Source organism: Rutilus rutilus (assembly GCF_951802725.1).
Source record: "Rutilus rutilus genome assembly, chromosome: 1".
NCBI classification, from domain to species: Eukaryota; Metazoa; Chordata; class Actinopteri; order Cypriniformes; family Leuciscidae; genus Rutilus; species Rutilus rutilus.
In genome coordinates, this window is record NC_140209.1 from 39,105,581 (window position 1) to 39,131,787 (window position 26,207).

A 26,207-nucleotide genomic window follows, 5' to 3' on the forward strand; every position below is an offset into this window, starting at 1 on the left:
ATAAGTAATTCTGAATAGAAACATAACACACATACATTTAGAAAGCCAACACTTGAGAGTTTATAGTTCAAGACTCAAAATTAACCAGACTGTTATTAATATTGAGATATATAAGCTCAAACATATTTTGAACTAAAATAATCTGGGATCACCAGTGATCCCTGACTGGTAAGGGTTTTTTAACCGTGCAGAATTGTGAAACGCGACAATGAGATGTTGAGGGTGATGCTGGGTAACAGATAAACAGCTTTTCCGGTACTGATTGCCTGTGTTGGATTAGGCAGGATCACACGCTTGCTAATCTTAGAAGGGCAAAAATGTCTGCTGTGTGCTTTCTTTCTGCTATAGATGACCTCTGATAACAGTAGACAAAAAATTACATACATGTAGCATATTAGTTTAAAAAATGGGTAACACTTTACTTGAAGGGGTGTGCATAAGACTGACATGACACCGTCATAATCATGACATGACATGTCATGAATATGAAGGAGGTTTTATGCATGTTTATGACAACTGTCATTAAGTGTCATTCGCTCAATTATGACATTTTTAATGCAAATATGACATTGTGTGAGATGTCTTTGTTATGGCAACTTGACATTACTAAGACAACACAATCTGTCATAAATATGTCATAAACATGACATAGCGGATTAATTATCAGATTTAAGAAACCACTTAGCTTTATGGGTTAACATTTCATTAAACTGTCATGTGGTTGGTTTTGACATTGGCTGTCATGAAGCCATTATAACATTTTAATGACAAATTCAATTTGTACCACTGTAGTTGAGGTCAAGAAAAACATTCATGACACAGTTATAATGGCCTCATGACATACCAATGTCAAAAGCAACCACCTGACAGTTTAATGAAATGTTAACCCATAAAGCTAAGTGGTTTCTTAAGAATGATAATTAATCTGCTATGTCATGTTTATAACATATTTATGACAATTTATGTTGTCTTGGTAATGTCAAGTTGTCATGACAAAGACACGGACAGGTTATGATGTATTGGTTTATGTCAAGTTGTCATAACAAAGACATCTCAAACAATGTCATATTTGCATTAAAAATGTCATAATTGAGCGAATGACACTTAATGACAGTTGTCATAAACATGCATAAGACCTCCTTCATATTTATGACATCTGCCATGTCATGATTATGAAGGTGTCATGTCAGTCTTATGCACACCCCTTCAAGTAAAGTGTTACCATACTTTTAGTAATTTCTTACATGCAATTTGCATGAAATTGTAAAGGGTATCCACTGGAGGCAAGTGTAAATGAGAACCCAAGGGCAGTTTATTATAAACAAAACCAAACATGGCGTGGCATGAAAACTCAAAACAAGACATGAACATGAAAAGGACTCACAACAGTGATTACAGGAAACAATACTTGACAAAGACACATGGCAAACATGAGGGCTTAAATACACACAATACACACACCTGTGAACAATGAATCAATGACAACATGACACATCAGACAAGGGAACACATGGCAGGATCACATGACTTACAGGGAATCACATGACATGACAAGAACAAACCCAAAAACAAAACCGTGACAGAAATGCACTATTTGGTTTCAACATGCGTAGTACATGATTTTTTTGCACAGGACTAGTGTTGGGGGTAACACATAACAAGTATTGTGAGTTATAATCAGATTACTTTTTTCAAGTAACTAGTAAAGTAACTTTTTCAAATAAGTAACGCAAGTTACTTTGTTTTTCCTTTTATTGACTGACATCTGTACAAAAAGGTACAGAGGTGTTGTGTGAACATGATGGTTATTGTAGATCTAAATGTGAGCATGCATTGACTCATCTCACTTGCACAAAAAAAGATTCAGTGTTCCTCATAATGAATAAAAACGGTGTAATGCAAACTCAAAATATTTAGCAAACTTGCAATAATTAATTAAATGTGAAATTACACAAATATACTTATGTATTTAATCTCACTTTCTTAACCAATGTCTTTGCTGCTGACCTTTGATGATCAAATTCAAACATACACAGTAAAAAACGTTGGGTTGCACATATTGGGTCCGCCCGGCTGAGGGGGGCGTGTTCCGGTGGAAAAGTGACGTCAATGCATACCCTCTATAGGGAAGGGGTGTCTTATTTCAGAAAAATTGTTTTGGCTGTCTAAGTGCATATGAAATTAGGTTCACACGCGTGTGGATAGATGAAAACTGTTTTTTTCTTTCTGTAAACTTGTCTTTCAAAGATGATCATGAAGAAATTGCCTTTAAAACCCTTTCTGACATCCTTCCATCGTCGCCATACCTCACAAATGGAAAAAAGGTGTGTCCAACATATGCTGTAATGAAGCGTAGCTTAAAAGACATTCAGCCTGTAAGTAAAAGCAACACTATCAAATTAGCTTTGATAAATTACATTGCTCTGCGGCTCATATGCAGCAATTTCTTATTTTCTTCAGTGATTCTGCTTGTTAATGGGATAGTTCACCCAATTTTTTTTTATTCTGTCATTAATTATTCACTCTCATGTCATTCCAAACCTGTAAGACATTCGTTCATCTTCAGAACACAGAGGAAGACACTTTCTGTCCCTCCATTGACAGTCTACACAACTACCACTTTCAAGCCCCAGAAAGGCAGTAAAGACATCATAAAAGTAATCCATGTGAATGGTTGAACCTCAATTTTATGAACTGATGCGAGTGCTTTGTGCAAAAAAAACGTCTGCTTTCGCATCAACACAACACCCATGCATCGAGGGGCTCTTGTGAACATGTATTACCTTAATAATGTCTTACCTCTCTGGGGCTTAAAAGTGGTAGTTGCGTAGACTGTCAATGGAGGGACAGAAAGCTCTCAGATTTCATCTAAAATATTTTAATTTGTGTTCCAAAGATGAACGAAAGTCTTACGGGTTCGGAACAACATGAGGCTGAGTGATTAATGACAGAATTTTCGTTTTTGGGTGAACTAACCCTTTAACAGCAGGTGTAATGATTAATTAGAGTGACCATAATTTAATTCAATACAGAACTGCTTTGGTGTAACTTTTACGTAATTTAACTGTTGATGTTGTCACAGTGCATGCCAACTGAACTTTATTCTTTTAAGGTTGGAACATGGTGCATTATACCTGAACAGTGAGACAAGCCAGGATCCACACGACTTGATGCATGGGGACAAAGAGAACTCACAAGCTTTTATCACATTCAGTGGAAGCAGTTGAACAGAAGACTTTATTTCAAGCAATGGAGGTGTTTAAAAACATTTATATCAATGACATAAACTATTTAAAGACCTCTGCACCCATTTGGGACTTTTTGTAGAATGCAAACTTTAATATATCCGGAGGAGTTCCTTCAACACATATTGCTGCCTCATTAAGAACATTGATCATCATCATTAGGTCCAGTAGCCAACATATGTATTTGTAGTTTTATTACTTAAAGGTATAGCGGAGGATTTTCTTTTTCCGGGTGGATCATCAAGACTATTGGTCCTCCTAAGTGTCAATCATTCTGGTGATATGTTTACGTAAGGCCGTCGTACGTGCGCGTGCACACGATTCACACGACGGCGTGCGCTCAAAACACAGGTTGGGCTTCCCACTGATGCCTCAGTCGCAAAGTTTCTACTTGACAGGTAAAGTTTGGCATGCTATTTGGAGAAATCCATTTAAAATCACTGCTAGTAAAAGTTAATGTAAGCTATGATTAGCTCGTGCATGCTCTCTCGTGCACACGTTTAATAGGCGTTCCCTCTCGGGAGCAGGTAGAGTGTTGCGCATGTGCATTTTTTCAAAAAGTAGAGAGGGCGGTTCTTTTCTAAAATTCGGGAAAATCCTCCACTATACCTTTAAGGTATGTTTACAACATCACATCAGTGCATACAGTGTATAGTGGAGACTTTTTAATAAAGTTGTGTTTATTTCTAAAAGGATTTAATGTTATGAATTTGTGTATTCTGTCCATATTTATGTATTTGTACTCTGTGTACATTTTTGTGCTGGTTTTAAATAAAGGTTTTGAATTTATGTACACAATTTCTGTATATTTACAATAAATAGACTCCACTGTACAGACGTGAATTTGCACTTCCTTCAGCCTGAGGCTTATTCATTTCACTTTTGGTGTGAAAGGGCCTTTTTGCCAAAAAATTTAACTTTTTTTTGTTATTAAAAAGACAATCAAGCAAGCCCAGCCCAGATGAGAAAAAGTAACGCAAAAGCGCATTACTTTGCAACGTTTGCATAAAAAGACTAACTAAATAACCCAGTTAGTTTCTTTTTTAGGGAACGCAATATTGTAATGCATTACTTTAAAAAGTAACCCAGCAGGCACAGTACGTCAATGTGACGTCAGGAAGACGCTGGACTCCAACTAATCAGGTTGACGTCTAAACCCAACGTTTGTTTGGCGTCAAGCTCCAGCGTCAGAGAAGATGTTGAATTTTGGTTGGAATAAGCACCGCAAAAAAATGTGACATGCATGGCAGCACATTAAATCTCTGAAGATCTCAGCAGAGGAGGAGTAAACAACTCCACAAACAGCATTACCAGCTTCACTTATTACTGACCAGATTTACTTTATTTAATTTCCGTTTTAATGAAATCAATAGTTGTATTTTTTAAAGTCACCATGATGGTGGTTAGCGTTTGCTTTAGTTGGACTCTTGACCCTTGACTTTTTAGCATAAAATTTTCCCCGGCTGCTAAAATTGTGTGTTTATAAAGAGAGAAAATGAGATCAGGTGATGTTGGCTGTTTATTGATGATGACGACGATGATATCATCCTGATCTTATTCAGTGTCTAATGTTTTGATTATATAGGACTTGTGTTTTTAATGTTGTTTTATAATAGAAGCCATTTAATTTTACAGCATGAGAGCAATGTTGTTTGTCAAATAATATAAAGGATTTTAAAAATATTTAGTGCATTAAACTTTTTCCTCTACATTATTACTTAGCCATCAAGAATCAGTGTATGACTCTCAACAATGGTGACCATCAATGAAATGTTTCATGCTGCAGTGCATGCTGGGTACCACCAATCAAAACTCACCCTTATCTCCCAGCATGCATTGCGGTATTACTACATTATGCAGCTGGATTTTTTGTAGCTTGTTTTATGCTCAGTTGATCTGATTATCTGGATATTTTGTTTGATTGTCACCATTGTTGAGATTCATATGCTGTTTCTTGATGTCTGTGTGCCTCTAAGTAATGCCATAGATGAAAGGTTTTAATAGTTTTTAAAAAACAAGTATATTATTTGATTAACAACACTGCTAGATATGCTGTAGAATCAAATGATTTCTATTATGAATAAAACAATATTAAAACCACAAGTCCTATATAATCAAAGCATTAGACACTGAATAAGATCAGGGATTCAGGCAATTACATGATGATGATATAGTCGTCATCATCAATAAACAGCCAACATCACCTGATCTCATCTTTTCATGGCTTTTTTTAGCTTATCATGCTTTATAAACACACAATTTTAGCAGCCAGAGAAAATTTTATATTAAAGAGTCAAGGGTCAAGAGCACAACTAAAGCAAACGCTAATCACCATCATGGTGACTTTAAAATACAAAATATGATTTCTTTCAAACGGAAATTAAATAAAGTAAATCTGGTTCGTTTTAAGTGAAGCTGGTAATAAGTGTACGGGTACGGCCATGCATTTCACCTTTTTGTTTGGTTTATTCCAACCAAAATTCAACGACTGCCCAACGTCGGAGCTCGACGTCAAACAAACATTGGATTTAGACATCAACACGACTTTCATTTTCAACCAAAATCCAATGTAGTCTATATCCTGTGCCTGCTGGGAACTTTCTCCAACACTGCTCAGGACTTTGAAAGGATATTTTATTTTAAATTAAGGATTACGTAATTGTTTTCCCTATTTCTAAAAGTGTTAAATTATAAATCTGTTTTTAAGCATTTATTATAGCTGTCTGGGCACAGCAAAACAGTCCTGGGCTGCATTTCCTAAAAGCATCTGGAGCCTAAGTTGATCATGTTGCCATCTGGCTCATGATGCTCATTGTTGATCATGTTGCCACCAGGCTCATGAAGCATGATGGTTTTTGAAAAGCAACTGGTATAGCCTCAACTATAAAAAAAATAATAATAAAAAAAATGAATAAACACACAAATGTTAAACAAATTAAAGAGATTAAACTAAATTCTGAAACTTTTCACATTGTTTTAGTACTTTAGAATTATTTATAATAATAACAACATATATATTTTTAATTATTTTATTAGTATATCAAATATAATCATATTATAAATGGTTAATATAATAACATTTTGACTAAAAATCTGGTATAAAAAAAAAAACAAAAAAAAAAAACACTGCCATCCAAAAAAGATCAGAGAAGGATTCAGATACTTTACTATAGTACGCCTACTTGAAAGTGTTTCCATACCTGAAGACAGTCGTCTATATGCAGGAGTGTTGTGTCGTACACTCGGGGCAGCACCGGGCTCGTGTCTAGGTGAGTCTGTGTCTGTGTAGTTAAGACGCACCCACCGCTCTATGCCACTCCCTTCCAGGTGAAGTTGTAACAGAAAGCTCCTTCCTTCGCGCTGCTTACCTATGAAACAAACGAAAACACTTTAAAACCCTTCTAATCGATTAATTCAACGGCTGTTCGGCAATTCAACAGTCCCAAACGACCGAAATAACTATAAAAACAGCTTGGAGATGGAGGCAGCGCCGGGCGGTCTCGGACGCTGCTCTTGCGCGTTCTGGCTCGCGGTGGCTTTCGACGTATTTGGACTCATCATTTTATTGCTTGGCGTGTTTGGAGATTTGTTTTACTATGACTTTTTGATATACGCAGGCGCCATAATCATTTTCCTGAGTCTCATCTGGTGGGTTTTCTGGTACACGGGTAATATTGAGGTGCCCCCCGAGGAGCTTGAGGATGATGTGGGTTTGCTGAAGAAGGGCAGAGGTTTGGCAGGGGTTGTCAGGAGGTTCTCCACTCGCCTCTCGAGCGGAATCAGAAACTCTTTCAGGAGAAATGAGGGAACCCGAGGTCAAGGGTCAGCTCCCCGTCAAGCAAAGCACAGAAGAGAAGGCGGTCAAGTACCAGTGGCTTTTGCAATGACCTCTCAGGATAACGTGAGCACTGTGTCTGCGGCCGTGACAGAAACACAGGTCGTATGAACCATCAGGAATAGCTACAGGTTAATACACTTTAATTACGTTTGGTTGTCTGCATTCTATCAATAATAGACATAATAGACCAACTTCACCAGTTTATCAATTCTTTGTTGAAATTCATTGTTTGAAGCTATACTCGCAGTGTTTGTAAATGTTTTATGAATGTGTCATCACTTATTCTTGATTTAATAATTGGCATGGTATGAAAATTGGACATGGCATAGAAAACATGTTAAAGAAATGACTTTGAGGAAGTATTTGCATCATAAGTAAGGGCAGATAACTCTGTTAAACATTAACCATGAAACCAACAATAGCTCAGTTCAACAGTGGAGACCTGAAATGAAAATTTATTTTCATATTTAAGACTTTATTCGTATTCATTCTGCACGAAATTAAGACTTGTTTATTCGAGTGTGACTGCATAGAATGTTGTAAAGAATGTATACACTGTATGAAGGACAATAAATGATATATACATGAATAAAGTAGCAAAACAAAGTAGCCTATTTAAAAACTGTGTATGAAAAATTTCAAGTGGGTTCCACAAGGATAAATATATTGGTAGACTAAGTTTAAATAATATAGAACAAACAAGACACTTTTAGAGCGAGAGAGAGACTTTTTAAATAAAAATGAAAATGCTTGAACATTTAATTTTTTTATTTTGACAGGTTACAGAAGATGATATTCAACCATATGGCACTGAAGCAGAGTGGTTTTTCTATCCTGTTGAAACAATTTTTTTTTTTTTTTACTTTTATTGAAAATGTTTACAATTGAATGGCATTTTGTATTGTTTGTTGATTTTATTGAATTTTTTTTTTTTTTTGTACTTTGTACTATACACTGAGATTATGCACTGACAAAAAAATGGCTGTATGACAAAAGAAATACAATTGTGTATTTTCCTACATTTAATTGTGTATTTTGTATCTGGATCTAAAGGTTTCAACCAACATATGATTGAAATCCAGACCTTTTCTAGTCTCCTGCTTTTATTGAATCTCATACATCTGTACAGTATACAACCTTTGGACAGTGAGAAGTGTTATTAGGTTTGCTTCCTCTTATCTTTGTTTGCTCATACCAATTTAGAATCAGCAGGTGTAAATGAAGCAGATGGGCGGCAGAAAATTGGTCCTCTCTTTTTCACAACAGTTAACTAGATATTTACGTTCAGCTTTCAGGTGGATTTACAGCTTTATTTCTCAATCTGGACATTATGTTTATTGAGAAAGGTGATTTATTCCTAAACTTTGTTATATTTCTTCCTAAACTTTGACAATTTAAGATATGCCAGTGCAAGTTGTTTTCAGTTAAAACAGCTCAAACATGCATTTTAGTCTGGGACTAACTTAAGCCTTGTCTGTGAAACCGGGGGTTAATACTGAAATCTAGGGTGAATCTTCCAAAAGAACATGTTCTTGTCCTGGTCGTATTTCACATTAAAGTGAAAAATAAGAAATTATATTTTGTTGCTTTTAAGTGTGACAGTTTTCAAATCCTGTATGTGCCAGTGGTCTTCAGTAAGAGGTCCACCAAATTATTGTTAGATCTTACACAAATTTTACACATAAAAAATAAATAAATACAACATTAAGGGATAGTTCACCGCTAAATTGAAATTATGTCATTATTTACTCACTTTCATGTCGTTTCAAACCTTTCTATGACTTTCTTCTGTGGAACATAAGACATTTTGAGAAATGTCTCAGTGATTTGTTTATTTATTTTTTATCGTTTTTTAAATAGGCCTACATTTTTGTCCATAATGGAAGTCAATGATAATACGATTATATACACGTTATAATATGCCAGGCTAAAAATGCGACACTCCATTTTATATCTATGTACTTTCTCCGTTCTTTCTAACAGCTAATGAGTATACAGAGGAAGCGTTTATCGAGTTATTACACTTCAAACCACTAGGTGGCAGAACTTTCATTTCTAGAGCACAACTGAACTAAACAGGGCCAGGCTACTTCCGTAATAACAATATTACAGCTGTATGAGATATTCCGGGTGTGTAGAACCTGGTAGAACTCGGCATGGGCTAACATCTGGGGATTCAGATTCTTTATAAACAAAACTCATGTAGTATGTTTTTCAAGAAAAAAAGAAAGGAAAAAAAAAATATTAAAAAAAATATTAAGTTTTAGGTTTTTAAGTTTTAACAGGTTTTAGAACAAGTTTCAGAAATCAAGTTCTTAGTAACATGAATGGACTCTAAGGCATCATTTGGATCACATATTCAAAATATAGTAAATAAATGAAGGAAGGGAACTAATATACTCGATGCTTGACTGGGACAGATTGGGGAGCTAACCTGGCCTCATTATAATAATATATAGTGCAGTAATAAGATCTTTAAAACCTATAGATTATGCATTGTTTATTCTTCTGCATCAGCATCACAGATAAAAAAAAGTTGGAAAGTATACAATCACAGGCTGTAAGAATTTGCTGTGGGGCTTTTTTTTAAACCATGTAGCGCCGTTACAGGTGGAAATAGGAGAAATGCTTTATGGCAACAATTGAAAATGGTTTACTGGATATCAGTAAAAGAACACAAGAATAGTCACCCTGTTAAAGATGTTATTATGAACTGTTGGGAATATGAATATTCACAAGTAGCCAGTTTCGGATGGGATGCTAATAATGAGTGATATGAATTCATTATATGAATTTTTGATTATGAAATTAGTCCGACATTGGCAATATCACCTATACCTCCATGGTTATGTCCAATACCGTTGGTCAATCTACACTTACTGGAATAAATAAATGACCCTCAGGGAAAGATTTCTAAAGATTTGTTGGTGAAACAATATTTACATCAAGAGTAGGCCTACTCCAATATGACGGCTCAAAATATCCTGAATCTGGGCATAAAAGCTGCAGCAGTAGTAATTCCACAGCTGGACTTTAAAATAGGTGAAAGAACATCTAATTTCTTATCTAAAGATATTTATAGATGGCAAGAGTTGTGGACACAGGAAGGAAAGGGAAGAAACTTATATGAAATAAAAGAAGTAGGAAATGTGAGAAGTTTGTGGCAATGGCAAAATAAGGGTGGGGTGACACAATAATTTCACGACTTCGTATTGGACAAACAGCTTTGAATCAATCACTTTTTAAAACTGGTAAACATAATAGGCTACAGGATTGTGCAGTCAGCAGGATTACAAACCGTCGAACATGTTCTTCTAAAGTGTGCTGGTTTAAAGAACTTGCTGAACAATAATTCAGAAGCGACTACTGCTTTATTAGAATATCTTAAGAAAACAAATTTGATTAGAAGAATGTACATTTTTATTTTTATTTATTTTCATTGTAGGTCAACGCTTCTCACTGACTCCACCCCAGTAGGTGGCGGAAATGCACCAAAGCTGGTTTGCCTACCGCCATTAAAATTAGAAGAAGAAGAAGAGCTCGGCATGGTTGCGCATGTGATTATTTCGATATCTCACTTATAATGCCGGCTTTATTTATAGCTTGTTTTGAATAAAGTTTTTTTTTTTTGGTAAGTTGTGATCTAATTAACTCGCTTGATATAGTCGTTTTAATAACTAGGCCTACGCGCAGTCTTTAACGATGCTTAAAATCTTCATACAGCGTTTGTCTTTATATTGATTATCTTTACCATTACCATGTGTAACGTTACATGGAGGCAGCGGTTATAGTTTACTGAATTATTTGTGAAGTGGATTTTTTTGTCATTTGTCAGGTGTCATTGACTCTTAACGTCTTTTTCTTTTATGTTCTCAGATTAAGAGTTTTTGCGATACATAATGGAATGTCAGGGCAGAGATGTCCTCAATTCACCTCCTATGAAAACTGTGCGTTTTGGAGGCAATGTTGCCAATACTTTAGCTAAGCTACAACAGGCGAGTAGGGCCAGATTATAAATACAATATAAAGCTAATACATATCAGTGTCTGTTAAACATGCCCTGACATGTCTGATGTGACGTCTACAGGGCGACTCAAGTGATTATGAACTGATAAAACATCAACTCTCAGATCCTGATATTAAGGCAAGTATTGCTTTTAATGGATATTTCAGAGTTCCCATGCTCAGTATTGTGTTCACCTCGTTTTAGTTTAGGTCAATGTGTTGACTAATAGTGGCAGTGTTGCAAAGTTCATCAGTTATTAATAAGCAATTTCAAGTTAAAGTGATGTTCAGTTTGTTATTTATTTATTCTCTCGAGCCTTAATGATTCATTGGCGAATTGGTCTGAATCAAAATGATGTATACACGTCCTAATTTAGTAAGCACAAATGATTGGTGTGGGAATCCTGGAATTTGTTTAAACATGCACATTGGAAATTTGCTTTCTCATTGTTATATTTCTCATTGTAGGATGCTCAAATTATCAGCTGGTTGCAGGAATTCAGGGTTTGTGTCACACAACTTGGAAAGGATCATGAGCAATTAATATATGTTGTTTTGGTGAGTGAAACCGCAATATGTCAGATGTGAATCAAATACAGTCAGGTCACTTTAGCTGTAACATATGACATGTTTCCCCACGCAGAAGCTGCCATGGCTCGGTCGCAGTCAGGCTGTCGTGGAAGAATATCTGGCTTTTCTGAGTAATCTAGTGTCGGCCCAGACGGTTTATCTCAGACCCTGTCTCAGAATGGTCGTCTCTAATTTTGCACCAAGTAAGATTATTATTATTCTTATTATTATTCCTTGATAATGCTTCACTCCATTCACTATGTTCAGATCACTTAAATCATGTTGTTGTTGTTTTGCCTTTTTTCCAGAGAGAATAAGAATACAAGAGGGAAATGTGGATATTTCAGATTCTGATGACGAAGATGAAAGTTGGTGCATTTCATTATATAACTTCTTGTGGTTTGTGATTTAATTTGTGATATTGACTATTAGACCTGTCACGATTATTAATTAATCGTATGGTTGTGGTTATTCTACCTAATCACAATTATTTGAGATAACTGCAATGGTTGTGCAGTTTAAATTTCAATTACATTTTTCCATCCAAATAATGAAAAATTAAGCACTTAAAAAATGCCATCAAAAGACCACTGTTATAAAGTACAAAAGATTGTCAAAGGTCTTCCTTCATATGAAATGAAGGCTTGTGTGTTTAATCAGACTGCATTATATATTATCAATATTATTGAAAATTTTATATAAATATTACAAAAAAAATAGGAACTTCTTAGGTTTACACTCTAAGTGACATGAACAAAACAGAATTAGTTTAATAATAAATCGTCAATCGCAATTATTTGTATAATTAATCGTCAGCACAAAATTTGTGATCGTGACAGGGCTATTGACTATTGTTTTTGTTGATGTAGCCTACCATTTTATTAATACATTGGTACCACTTTATTTTACAGTCCTGTTTCCCATGTACACATTATGTACTTATTATAGTAATTGCAATAACTCTGTAATAACCTAGCCTGGTTAAAACCAGACCATTCTCAGTAGTAACTGAGTTATGGTCTGGCAAAGCTTCATTAATAACTCTTTTCCAAAGGGCGTCACCAACAGACTTCGCTCAAATGCCTCTGGGCGCAATTGGATAGACCTAAAACCAATCAGAGCGATCGTCATTGTGTAAAGCCCACCTCAACGTTTCTGATTGGTGCCGCGATTTCGACGGATTAGAAATGGGCTTTAATGAGCTCTTTACCAGACTAATTGCAGAGCAAATCTAAATTTGCTGGAAGTTGTCTGGGTTTTCCCAGCCTAGTAATAACCCAGAACCTACACCTAAACCTAACCTTAACCCGTGTACTTAGGCAGAAGTATAAGGCAGAGATATTTATATGCAATGCAAAAGACTATGTGCGCTAACCATTACCATAGTAAACATGGTAAATACGACTGCTTGAAGAATTCAGACAAATCATATAGGCTATCACAATCGTGTATTTATTTTACCTGTCGTTACGTCTCGTCTCTTTATACCGGACTGTCTGATATCCATATTTAGCTCTGCATGTGTCATAAAATTAAGCAAGTTTGGTTTTTCGGGAGCTTCCTCTGTTTCTCTGATTGAAAATATTCCTGAATTGAGACTGTCAATGGAGAGAGTGCTAAAGCTCCTTAGGTCGTATTTTTGGTTGAAAATTTGTAGAAATGATCATTTTCTAAATGTGATGTAAACATACTGTCCTATGACTTCAAATAAACACAAACCGACGCGACTGAATTAAGTACGCGTGTCCTCGCTCTTTTGTGAAATACCGGTAAATACCACTTTATTTCTGTGTGACTAATTCGCAATCTTGACACAAATTAATTCAATATGATCAATGTATCACTTACTATTGTAAAACTGTGGTAAAACATTGATGCTTAGGTTTAAAAACGGCCACTTTTATCATATCCAGTGATTACTTTCTGATAAAACTTCCATTTGTTGGTGAAATGATGGGTTTGTGTGACGTTGTTCCAGATAGGTGTGTTACGGGCGTGTTTTAGTGAAGCGCTGTGGAGCTTCTGGCCCGAAAGTGGAAGCGCAGCATGGTTTTGGGCTCGCTGCTATAGGTCCAAGGCTATTAGCCCAGCCCGGCCCGTTGAAAGCCCTGGCTTGCACTGGGCCACTAATCGCCCTTCTACTCCACTCCATAATTCACTGTTTCTTTTCACATTCGCACAGATCTGCCAAGGACCTTTGATCAGTGTCATCAAGCCTTACAGCTGATTACGAGATACGTTCCATCGTAAGTGTCTCACAAAATCCCCCAAAGCTTCTTTTAAATATTTAGCGGTCTCTAATAAACTGCCTCGCTCTTTCAGAACCAGTCGATTCCTGATGCCAATCCTCTCTGACAAGTTCCCTTTTGTGCAGAAGTCCACCAGAACACTTGTGAGTTATTCACAATATTTAAATCCAGTACTTGAGTAAAGTAATGTGATTACATATGTGAATGTGATTGTACTGAGGCTGTGCTACCTTTCCACTCAGGAGTGTTATGTGCACAACCTGTTGAGGGTTTCGGTCTACATCCCTGACCTGAGGAGAGACATCTTAGAGCTCATCATCAGCAAGATGCTCACACTAGATGTAAGCGGCACTGTACTGATGTCTTTGCATCCGTGCAGATGTTTGACTGCTGCTTTTACATTTTTTGTATTCATTTTCTTACAAAAAAGCATTTTTACATTTAGGTTAGTGCACCACGGAGTGAGATTGAAGAAGTGGAAAGTGGAGGTCAGCAAGATGCCAGTGGAGCATCGCAGGATGAGTGCCTCTTCAACATGGTGAGTCCAAAACACATATATAACACTCACATAAAAGCACAAAAAGCCATACTCAATGAGACTAATTTAAAGTGATAGTTCACCAAGAAATAAAAATGTATCATGTACTTAACCTCATTTTCAGTCGTTTTAAACATGTATGACTGACTTTCTTCTGTGAAATCTTGAAGAATGTTGTGTAGTCACTTGCAGTGAATGTGAGCGGGAGCTTTCGCGCTTAAAAAAGAGGCAATATTATCGTAAAAGTAGTCTATACCAGAGGTCTTTAACCCTGCTCCTTCAAACACACCTGAACCAGCTACTCAAGCTCTTCAGGATCGCTTCAAAATCACAAGCTGAAGCAGGTTGGATGTACGCTTTGCAGGGCAATGGGTCTCTAGGAGCAGAGTTGAAGACCTCTGGACTATACATTATTTTGATAGCAACACAGCAGGTTTGTATGAGGGAATGGGCTAACTCATTCATATCATAGTCTTTCTTTTAATGTTTGAATAGTCATAAATCTACTCTTTTGATATGGTTGATTCAGGATGAGGAAGAGGACTCTCCACTGAATTCAACACCTGATGGAGCTGTAATGGTCCATCCCATGGCAGAGAGACTGGACACAATGATGACTGTCCTGCTGGCTTACATTAAAGACATGTGCCATGTTAATGGTCAGGGAATTACCATTTTATTAACTCAATAGTGTTGTTTTTTTAAGGGATGTCACGTCAGTCAAGAAGAATGTTTAATCGCAACTCAGTTAGCACATTCAGTCCTTTTTTTAGGAATGAAAACAAGAAAATCTAACCTTTCAAAAGTTTGGGGTCAGTAAAGGCATTTTTAATCTTACAAAAGATTTTTGTTTCAAACAAATGAACTTTCTATTCATCAAAGAATCCTGAAAAAAAAAATGTATTACACAAAAAAATTAAGCAGCACAACTATTTTCAACATTGATAATAATAAGAAAAGTTTCTTGAGCGTCAAATCATCATATTAGAATGATTTCTGAAGGGTCATGTGACACTGAAGACTAGAATAATGATGCTGAAAATTCAGATTTGCATCACAGGAATAAAGTACATTGTAATATATATTTAAATAGAAAACACTTATTTTAAATTGTAATAATATTTACTGTGTTTGCTGTATTTTTGATTAAATAAATGCAGTACTGGCGAGCATAAGAGACTTGGAGACAAAAACATTAAAAAATCTCCAGCCCAAAACTTTGAATGGTAATATATGTATAATTGTGTGGCTGACATTGCAGAATATAAATGCATTTAAAGAAGAGTGTTAAAATACACCAGCATTAATATATAACTAATGACATGCATTATTAATATGTGCATTCATATTATAACAATTTCCTATTCATTTTATCTTTTTTTTTTTTATCTCATTAGGCTCCTTAGATATTGAGAAAACCAAAGCTCTGTACAGAGACCTGGTGTGTGTGTTTGATAAGGTGGTGCTTCCCACTCATGCCTCCTGTCACGTGCAGTACTACACCTTCTACCTGTGCAGCTTCCATCTGGTAAGGTCCCACTTCTCTCTCATTCACAAACAATCAAAAAGCATACCTAGACATCTACAACTTTTTTCTTTCTTTTTTCAGGGTTTGGCTGAAGCTTTTTTGGATCACTTATGGAAGCTGTTACAAGGCCCCAACCAGCCCCCCATCCTGAGACAGGCCGCTGCTGGGTACATGGGCAGCTTCATGGCAAGAGCCAAGTTTCTGCCAGTGTCGTAAGTGACTTTATCATGCAGTTTTATCTTATCTAATACATTGGAGTTCAATATTTAATCATCTTTCTTGGCAGTGGTTTGTTACCTCGATTAGGTAATTAAACATTAATGCTTCTATGTTGGTGTCTGAGAAAGGAAAGGGGTTTGATTGGACACGGGTACCTTTATTTGTCAAAACATAATTTGAAACCTACATGTCAAAATAGAGTTTCCTCTCTCTTCCACAGGACAGTCAAGGCCTGTCTGGACCTGTTAGTTCCCTGGCTGCACCTTTACATTGACAGTCAGGACACGGGATCCAAAGCATTCTGTGACATCAATCTCCACGGCCCCTTTTATGCAGCCTGCCAGGCTGTGTTTTACACACTGATCTTCAGGCACAACGTCATTCTGGAGGGCAGTCTGAAGAAAGGTCAGTACATGTGGAATTGAAATCATTTGTATGTTTTTATTTTATTTATTTTTTATTAATTTATCAAAAAATGCATTCACAAACTAGGACCACTTTTAAGCATGACATTAATTTTGAATTTCAAATTCATTTAGATATTTTGAGGGCCTTTAAGTTAAAATTGTAGAGTAAAAAAATAACCTGATAACATAATGAAGAAAAAAAACCTCTTCAAAGAGATAGTTTACCCAAAATTGAAAATTCTGTCATTAATTTACTCACCCTCATGTCGTTCCAAACCCATAAGACTTTCGCTCAACTTTGGAACACAAATTAAGATATTTTTGATGAAATCTGAGAGATTGACAGTCTACGCAACTACCACTTTGCCGCTTCAAAAAGTTCATAAAGAGATCGTTTTCATAAAGAGGGTTCAACTGACGTCAGAGGTTGGTTCGTTTGGATGATGTGAACACTGTTTTCCGAACTCGGGTGTGCACCTGTGAACCATACCCAAGTCCGCATAAAAAGGGTGGTCTGGGGTACGGTTCATGTGAACTCTGGTACGGTTCGCAGCTGATGTGAACGCAATCGTACTAAATTGCGGAAGTGAACCGCTATTGATGCTGTTTGATTTGATTAAAACTGCTTTTGTGTGTGTTCTCACTCACTTTCCTGACAAGTGTGACTGATGCACTTCAAGCAGAGAGGCCCGAGTTCAGCAGAAATGGACTGCCGCGTTCTTTAGAACATTTGTAGTACATTTGTGTGGAAGATAGACGCGAGTGCTGTTGTGCTGACCCTTTGAAAACAAAACCAAGCATTAAAAAAATCTTAATATACTAGTGAGGCGAGAAATGCTATGCATTTTACTGCCTTCTGTGTCGTTGTTACCTCCTTTGATGCAAACGCACTGTGGTTTAGACCCAAATAATCCAGCAGGGGGAGGGAGAGCAATTAAACTCTAGTTCGGACCAGGCAATCGAATCAAGTGTGAAAGCGCCCTCAAAGATCAAAGTCCTTTCTTTATTAAAGTATTTTAACAAAAGTGCTTCATTGTGACGTTTGTCTGCCAAATCAAACTCGTGTGGTCCAACCAACGTGCAGAAAAAAAGGGAAGTGATATAAAGAGGACCCTCTCATGTACGGCTGTCAACTTTAGTCGTTAAGTCGACTAATCGGTCGATGCCGTCTTGGTCGACTGACATTCTCATTGGTCGACCAGTCGGAAATTTTTTTTTTTTTTTTTTTTTTTACCAATAAAGAAATTTTCATTGATTTACTCCTTGATATTTATTCCTTTATAAGCAGTTATATATTACTGTATTCTAAATATAATTAGCCTATGTTTTATCCCCAACTTTAAATGCTTTCATTTAGGCTATTTTGTAACAGCGCCACAGTTTAGCGCACCACGTAGAACACTCGGGAACCGCACCTGTGGCTGGCTGCACTGCTGCTTCGCGCTCAGTAAGGAATATAGGTAGTAATCTCTATGTGTCTGTCTGTCCGTTTGCATTTTGATTATTTCGAGAACCGTTCATCCAATCGACTTCACAAGGGAGTGCAGTGTCGCATTTGGTGCAATATAGACAGACACGCGAGACGCGACACGTTCAGAATTAATAGTAAACTGCAGAACAGCGCGAGCGGGAAGCGCACCTCACGCGAACAGGGCTTATTCTCCGAGAACGGACACTGATATAAAACGCACACAGTCTGTTAACTTAAGCAATACTTTTAAGGTAGTCTAATATTTTTCTGGCTAACAAATTACTGACACAGTAAAGGGTAGATTTAAATAAAGAAAAACAAAATTATTAAATATTAGTAAGAATTAACATGAATATGAAGAGTACATATCTAAGACCTTGACAAATGTGTTTGCTTTTCTTTATGGTGAACACTGATCATTCTGCAGGGTTGGCGTATCTTCAGGGTTTGAATCTAGAGCGTATAGTGATGTGTCAGCTCAACCCTCTGAGGGTCTGTCTACCTGCTGTCACCAACATGTTTGCAGCCATCACCAGGTACAGCACGAGAGAGAGAGAGAGAGCGTTCATCAGGTAACAAAGCTTTATGAAATGAATGCATGACAAATGAGGGCAATTTCACCCTTCTGTTGGCAGGAAGTACCAGCTCGTGTTCTGTTACACCATCATTGAGCGGAACAACCGCCACTTGTTGCCAGTGGTGAGGAGTTCAGTGGGCGGCAACTCCGTGTACACTAACACAAACCCCCTGGACACCTTCTTCCCTTTTGATCCGTATCTCCTGAAAAGGTATGAAAATCATGTCCATTTCGATCTATCTCAGTGCTGGAATAATAGTTCAGTGGATGTTTTATTTATTTGTTCATTTTCACAACAGCTCTGGGAAATTCATTGAGCCAATCTACCAGGTGTGGGAGGAGCCATCCGACTGTATGATTCAAGTGCCCAAAAAGGAAGCGAGAAAGGTGACCCTGACCTGCATTCACAGTGGCCACAAAGAGGATTTCATTTGGATACTTAAAATATACAAGTGAAATGGCTTCTCGAACAAGAAAAAATGCAGGGAGGGACTTGATTTTGTTCATTGGGAATTGATTAGATGGTTATGGCTTGTTATTGTTGTGATGTCATGTGAGTGACAGGTTGTCTCGCCCTCTCGCCAGTAAACACCTTATCAGAGAAGAGATGTTATTTTAATTACAGATTACGTGGGCGCACAAAATATGTGCACGGTTAAATCGTTTATTATAAATGCATCAATATTCCATAAACTAAAACAAACTAAATGATGGGTGTCCAATAGATTTTACATGAACTATTCTTAGAGAATATCTAATAACACTTTGATCTCATCTCACAGGGGTCTATGGAGGAGGAAGATGACTTTCTGCATGGAGAAACACCTCATGGAGACTCAATAATGGGCATGACTCCGGGCTCTTATGACTCCAATCTGCACAGTCCGCGGAGCGTGGGCTCGCCCCCCATCTCTTTCCTGCAGCGGCCTTTCTGATCCACTGCTGTCGTGAACAGCTGGTCACAGACTTCACGCCACGAGGGGGCGCTCAAGGAATGCTTGTGTTAGCGCAGATCTTTCTCTAAAGCCTTGACACACCAGCATTACTGACCCCAGTGTCTGTCAGTAGTTTTACCCTCTACTACACTTTAAGACTGCATCATATAATACAAATATGTGTTTGTTGCATATTTTAGCTATATTAGTAGTAAAATGAAAGAAACATTGGTTCTCAAGTTGACAGTCTAATGTTTTCTGTTTTCAGGAGACTCTCGAGACTATTGTAAATTATCACTGAGATAATTAGCAATTTTTTGTAATATTTTCAGCTTGTTCTGAAAGAATTGGAGAGCAAATTAACTGGTGGTGTGTTTCATTGGTAAATGGGCATCACTTCCCATGTTATAAGTTTGAGGTATGATTAAATCGGTGTCTGTTTGTACAAAATATTTTGTAGGAAACTGACCATCATTTAAAGATGGAGTTCTGTTATCTGTTATTGGAATTTATAAGTTATTGGAAAAAGTTATTGGAATTTTTGGACTTGGTCATATTGTTCTGTACAAATTTCATAACATGCACAGTGAATATGTTCTGAATGTTGTGTTTGTGCAACACTCGAAGAGTTTTGAAATTTGTACTCTGTAAAATAATTAACATGAAATAATGAAGTGGTCATGCTATTTTATTAAAATGTTATAAATATGTAATTATTGACTGTTTTCCTAAAGGTGTATTACTCTGTTAATTTTTTTATATATAATTTTCTCCCACCAAAAATCCAAATTGTATTTAGTGTATTTCGAGTAATACAATATAAAGGTCAGTAATTGCATTTTTATCCTTAAGCTAGATATATATTACTGTTCAAGTTTGGGGTCCGGATTTTATTTTATTTTTTTAAGAAAATAAAAAAATTCAGCAAGGATGCATTAAATTGATTAAAAGTGAGAATAAAGACATTTATAGTGTTACAAACGCTGTTCTTTTGAACTCTCTTTTCATCTAAGAATCTTTTAAATATATATATTACTGGAAGGTCAAATTCAGTGATGCATCCTTAACAGAAACTGTACAGATGTGCATAGTCATATCTTTAAAAAAAAAGCAGACCCACGCAAGCTGTTGCAGATTACACAAGCATTAAAACTGTCAGCATGCAACCCTTGGTTGGCAAATAAAAATGTTAAAATATTTTCTCATGAGCCAGCTGTGGCACAACAATGTATACTGGCACATAAGCATGAGTGGATTTAAAAATAACAGACAAACCCTCTAGTATTTTAAGTGTCAATGCTCTACAGAATTCCACTACATATAATCATACAAAAACACACATGACACATTTGTTCTGACTTTAATAAAAACATTACAAGAAAGATATTTAGGCCACACATATGATGCAATCTAGTTAAATCACAGGACTACATGTCAGCATTTGTAGAGCATGTGCTGTTATTAATATCGACAAACCACCTCCATAACCGTACACCTCTATCCTCAGGAAATGAATGATACCAGCTTATTACACATTGATATAGGTGATGGTAGATCCTACACGCCAAGACAAAACAGCCGAATACAGTGAGCTTATGAAAACAGTAACCTGAACCATGTGCATTGTTCAGCTGAATGGATGCATTCGGGGTGGAACGCTGCAATATGACCCCCATTACTTGATTCTAGTGCCATGACAACCAAAATCCCCCTCAGAACTATCAGTACAGTGACGAGGACACTGAGATGGAGCAAAGTTACTGTCCATCTCAGAAACAAGCCACGAAGGATCCCCCCTAAAGCACTTAACAGACCATCCCTGATAGTAGTGCGGTGGATGCTGGGTGACACTGGACCGACCTGTACCGCAAATGCGTCCGAGCACAGACTGGCGCGATCGGCAAATACATGAAGAGGACATCGAAGGGTTTGACGGCAAGATTTACAAGCTTTATTACGGCAAGCGCCCACGTACTTAGAAGCGAGCATGTCTATGTGTGTCTGCATAATAAAAGATTCGGACCAAAAATATAAAATCTTCAAAACGTCATAGCACTTCTCAGAACAGATACAAATAAGCATCATATCAAATGATGAAAAGTGGGGACTGTCCCAAAAATCCCTAAATGAAATGTAATACATGTACTGTATAATATAGCTAACTCTAAAAGAGAGGTCAGCTGCTCAGCCACATGTGTTTTCATTACGGTGGTTGAATGGAGAGATGTACGTCTGAATGCTCTCTTTCTCATTCTGAAGAGATCGTCTTCCTAACTCTTCGTGTTTTGCACGGCACACGCTGACACGCTTGAAATCACATCTCAAAGTCGCCTCTGCTGTTAATAGTGCCGTTTGTGTTTCAGATTTCAATCCCCTTGGTTGGTTTCTGCCTTTACATTATGACACTGAGTAATGCTACATGTTAAATAAGTACATGGACTGCTTTAAAAAATGGTTATCAGTTTGATCAGTAGAGCTCAGGCCTCTGATTCCACTCGAACTATGAACTGAAGGAGTAAAAACCACACTGCAGAACTTCACAGTCTCTTATTTTCCACAGTATAGTTTCAGTTTAGCCTTGATGTTCTGAATGAGCCGGGTTTGTCTGTCCGTCCCAGACGCTCTACTGACCTCTCCGCTCGACTGCAGGACCGCCGAGGACAGGAGGTTGTGGCCAGTGAACGAGGCTGCAGGAAAAAAGAGAGCATGATTGTAGATCATGTGTGGTATTACGTAAATCTATAATATTCTACTGTAAATATGATACTGAATCTGAAAAATTTTGTTTATGAGTGCATTCTTTTCAGAAGTTATATGCCTACGTCACATTCTCTTCAGAGGACACAACTTCCATGGTGAGAGCTGACACTATTGGACATCAGTTGTATTTTTACATAATGTAAATTATTTTTATTTTTTTTACTGTTAGACTTGAGTGAAGAAAAATACTAATTTTCAAATTGTCATAAATCAACATTTCAGGAAAATGTTTTGGGGTTTCTAATCAAGATGTGACTTTCAAACCGGGGCATGGATTTCATACATGTCCCCTGTAGTGGACATCAGGACTTAAAGCATGTTTATCAGGCATTTTGAGAGACACAGCAAGTGAATAGGGAAAGAGATTATATATCAATATTCCTATGAAATATTTGATATTATGAAAATGTTGCCAATTATTACTCCCATTATTATACTTCTTTTTTTTATTACATGTTGCCCCAAGAAGACATTAGCATAACATATGAATAAAATATCAATAGGGAAAGAGATTATATATCAATATTCCTATGAAATATTTGATATTATGAAAATGTTGCCAATTATTACTCCCATTATTATAATTCTTTTTTTATTACATGTTGCCCCAAGAAGACATTAGCATAACATATGAATAAAATATCATTATCATATCAATTCAAGAATATACAAAAAACCTAGAAGTGAAGGGTCTTTACATCCTTTTAAATTCCAGAATCTGTTTGCAGGTGCATATTGTTTATTATTACACGGCTCTGTGGAATACTTGATTCTGATTGGTCAATCGCGCCATCCAGCGGTATGTTATCCCCTGATAACACAGGCTCATCTGGGTAACTGAAGTCAGTGCTTTACGCTTACTAGGAATGTTTGGTGAGCTAATAAAATATTAAAACACAACATTTTGTGAACAATTATTTATGTCATCCGGGTATCGTGGGCTATCGTAGACAGCTGCTGCCATTTTGCGACTATTGGTTTGTACTCTGTAATGGGTTATAAGATAATAAACAGGTAAGGATTTTAAAACAGTTTCATCTCAGATCAATATCTCTTATCTCCATAATTATTTATGTGGCGAAATACCGTGTAATAAGTGGTATGACTGTACCGTATCCCTTAAATGTCCCGTCTAGTTTGAACTTGCCACGCTAGCAACTGCTTTCTAATTGAAAGCTTTGCGTTTAAAGAGCTAATAAAATATTTCAACGCAAGTCAATATTTGGTGTCTAATCACTTATTTATGTGGCAAGTAGCAGTGTGATAAGCGGGATTTGGCCTGAGCTAAACTCAGCTGACAGCAGCAGTTGAAGGGAAAAATGCTGATTGCTTCATAACACAATAACGGCCACTCACTTTGAATCACAGTCCTCTTCGGCCGTCACAACGCATCCCTCTACGTACTGCGGTAATGCTGCAAAACAACCGAACACAGATGTGACAACAACACAAGTTCAAATGAGTTCATTAGAACAAAAAGTCCAGAAACTGTCCCATTCTACCATATGAAGTCACACTCCACTCAAACAGAGTCGGACTGAAAGAGCTTTGAAGCAGCCACTCAGATTAGACGCCCAGAACTGGTGATGATCTAGTGCACATTTCTCACTTACTGTGATCCTCAGTGCAAAGTGAGCAGACGCCATCCACAAGCTCTTTGGCCTCAGCTGCGAGCTGGCAGGCGGGGTCGGGGATCGGGGAAGGTGTGTCGGGGCTGTCAGTCGCCGGAGACGCCCGTGCGCTCCTTTAGGATTAGAGGGAAATGTCATGATCACTGGTAGGGGGGACCACCGCAACTTTAAATGTGTCTGGCTTGAGAAACTTACCCATTTTCAATCCCAAATAAGCTGGTGTTGGTGAGAACTTTGTGGACATTCTGTAAAAATAGTGCAAATTATAAACTTGGATGTTTTGGTGCTTTGGTGTTCTTGAAGGGCCACTGATACCTAAATACAACAGATTACAACTGATTTTAAGTCAAAAAGTGGTTTGTTTTTACCTGGGCAAAGCCAAGGAGTTTCTTGTTGGAAATCTCCAGGTGTTTCCGTGTGAGTTCAGACCTTCTCAGCTGGCTGTCAATGACGTTGAACTTTCTGTTCAGATCCATCACATCCTCCTGTGAAAAAAATGCCCTTTAATACCAGTGTTGTTAAACAACAAACACATGTTGTTTAATACCCGTTTTGGCTGTTCATTTACAGTGGCGTTTTAGGGGCCTGAAATGCAAACGTTCGAAAACAGGTTTCAAAGCGCACATTTTTGAAAACAATATCGTTATCTTCTCCATGAATATGTGAGAACGGTGACGTCATCCGCATGCATACTACGTTTAGTCTATAGGCATGCGCGAGTACTTGACCACCAAAACAACAATAGCGGCCTACAGGACTGTGTGTGTGCTGCTCAAGACACTGAGTTTATTAACACTTCTCCAGCAAAGAATTGTATTCACCGCTCTGTAGGAAAATGTGTACGTGCACAGGTGCGTAGTATTTCTTGACATCGTCAACTACTGGCCTGCATAATGCAGCGTTTTTAGTCGTTTTCACAGATCCGTGAGAACGGGGATCATTTTGACAACGTTGTCGCCTGTACGTGAAACTTGCGAAAATACGAAGGAAAAAACGTTTCCATTTTTGGGACACTGTGGTCGTGTATACGTAACCTTACACTTAAAATTAATTCAAATTAAAGCTGAATTAAAATCAAATATAATTATTAGACAAAAAACTGAAATGTTACATGGCAACTAACGCAAAATACAATTAATTTTAGCTGAAGTATTATAATGACTAAAGCTAAAAGTGAAATAAAAACAAATTAAAGCTAAACAGAAATGTAAAAAAAAAAACTAACAAAAATGACAAAAAAGCATAAACAAATGACTAAAACTAAAATTAAAATTGAAAATGTCAAAAATAAAAACTAATTTAAATATTCATAAATACTATAATAGTGTATAAATAATACTAAAATAACACTGTTTCAAGTGTTCGTCATGAACTGGACTGGACAGTGTTTAATTAGATAAAAATCACCTGGCAACTCATTCCAACAAGTTTTCATCTTGTAAATTTCATATCAATTATATGAATAATTTTTCAGAGAACAAAGAGATGTGATGAAAGAGGAACAATTACCTTGGTAGCCTCAAGTCCTCTCTGTTTCTTTCCGGCTACCTGGTTCTTCAGATCTTTGATTTCAGCCTCCAGGAGCTGAATGACCTGCTCGTAGTCTTGTTCGGCACTGTTAGTCTGTCTCTGAACAGCCTCTGCTACCTGGAGCTTACTCTTCAGACACTTATTCTCTTCCACTGTGGCCGTGGCCTTCTGTTTCATCCACACACATTGAAATAAGGGAACACACAAATTGACGGGTGGACAAATGTTCAGATGCTCATGTTGTGATAGTATATATTTGGTATGCACAGTGTTGATGTATTAAATCAGCTCTCATGCCTCTTTATATTTGGATGCCATATTTTGAGACATTTAAGATTAGTCACATAGAAGAAGTTGTGTTTATTTCCAGGCATTACCTCAGCCGTCTTCTGCAGTTCCTCCTCCAGAGTCTTCTTACTGTCTTCTGTGTCTTTCAGTAACACCTGAGAGCAATGTCAGGGATGTTCATGTCACAAAAGCTTTTTGCACAAATGTTCAGCTCAGTCTTGTACAGAGCCTCGTACATGACACGTGGAAGAAAAACAGATATTGTGGCCAATGGATATTTGATCCCACAACTTATTAATTTGTAGCCCCCTTGTAATAATTAGTTTTCTTGTGTTTTTTAATTGTGGCCACAATTTACCTAAAATGAGGGAATAAATTCATTTGTGGCAACGATAACTTGTTTTCCCCCTGCATGT

At 37.1% G+C, this 26,207-nt stretch overlaps 3 protein-coding genes across 8 annotated transcripts in view; 2 read left to right on the plus strand and 1 right to left on the minus strand.

Moving 5' to 3' along the window:
* The first annotated feature begins 6,592 nt into the window (after positions 1 to 6,592).
* Positions 6,593 to 7,956, plus strand: LOC311303847 (transmembrane protein 238). Its single transcript, XM_084430555.1, has 2 exons — positions 6,593 to 7,211; positions 7,863 to 7,956. Exon 1 carries the CDS (start codon positions 6,724 to 6,726, stop codon positions 7,189 to 7,191), a length of 468 nt encoding a protein of 155 aa, XP_084286681.1. The 5' UTR covers positions 6,593 to 6,723; the 3' UTR covers positions 7,192 to 7,211; positions 7,863 to 7,956.
* A 2,619-nt stretch (positions 7,957 to 10,575) lies between these two features.
* rrn3 (RRN3 homolog, RNA polymerase I transcription factor) lies at positions 10,576 to 20,295 on the plus strand. The gene is made up of 18 exons (XM_084386068.1): positions 10,576 to 10,714; positions 10,960 to 11,078; positions 11,171 to 11,227; positions 11,557 to 11,646; positions 11,732 to 11,861; positions 11,967 to 12,026; positions 13,841 to 13,904; positions 13,981 to 14,050; positions 14,150 to 14,248; positions 14,353 to 14,445; positions 14,975 to 15,104; positions 15,843 to 15,973; positions 16,055 to 16,185; positions 16,413 to 16,597; positions 18,498 to 18,606; positions 18,706 to 18,858; positions 18,947 to 19,034; positions 19,430 to 20,295. Exons 2-18 carry the CDS (start codon positions 10,983 to 10,985, stop codon positions 19,580 to 19,582), a joined length of 1,839 nt encoding a protein of 612 aa, XP_084242194.1. The 5' UTR covers positions 10,576 to 10,714; positions 10,960 to 10,982; the 3' UTR covers positions 19,583 to 20,295.
* A 624-nt stretch (positions 20,296 to 20,919) lies between these two features.
* Positions 20,920 to 26,207, minus strand: part of LOC311300094 (syntaxin-binding protein 4) — a 43,508-nt gene continuing 38,220 nt past the window's right edge. For 5 of the 6 annotated variants that reach the window (XM_084424206.1, XM_084424204.1, XM_084424208.1 and 2 more), the window contains 7 exons: positions 25,881 to 25,946; positions 25,483 to 25,671; positions 24,342 to 24,458; positions 24,169 to 24,218; positions 23,956 to 24,086; positions 23,699 to 23,756; positions 20,920 to 22,269 (listed from right to left, as the gene is read on the minus strand). In XM_084424206.1, coding sequence (XP_084280332.1) covers positions 22,206 to 22,269; positions 23,699 to 23,756; positions 23,956 to 24,086; positions 24,169 to 24,218; positions 24,342 to 24,458; positions 25,483 to 25,671; positions 25,881 to 25,946 — 675 coding nt within the window. In that variant the 3' untranslated portion in view covers positions 20,920 to 22,205. The remainder of the gene's footprint in view (positions 22,270 to 23,698; positions 23,757 to 23,955; positions 24,087 to 24,168; positions 24,219 to 24,341; positions 24,459 to 25,482; positions 25,672 to 25,880; positions 25,947 to 26,207) is intronic. The other variant, XM_084424205.1, reaches the window with a different exon arrangement.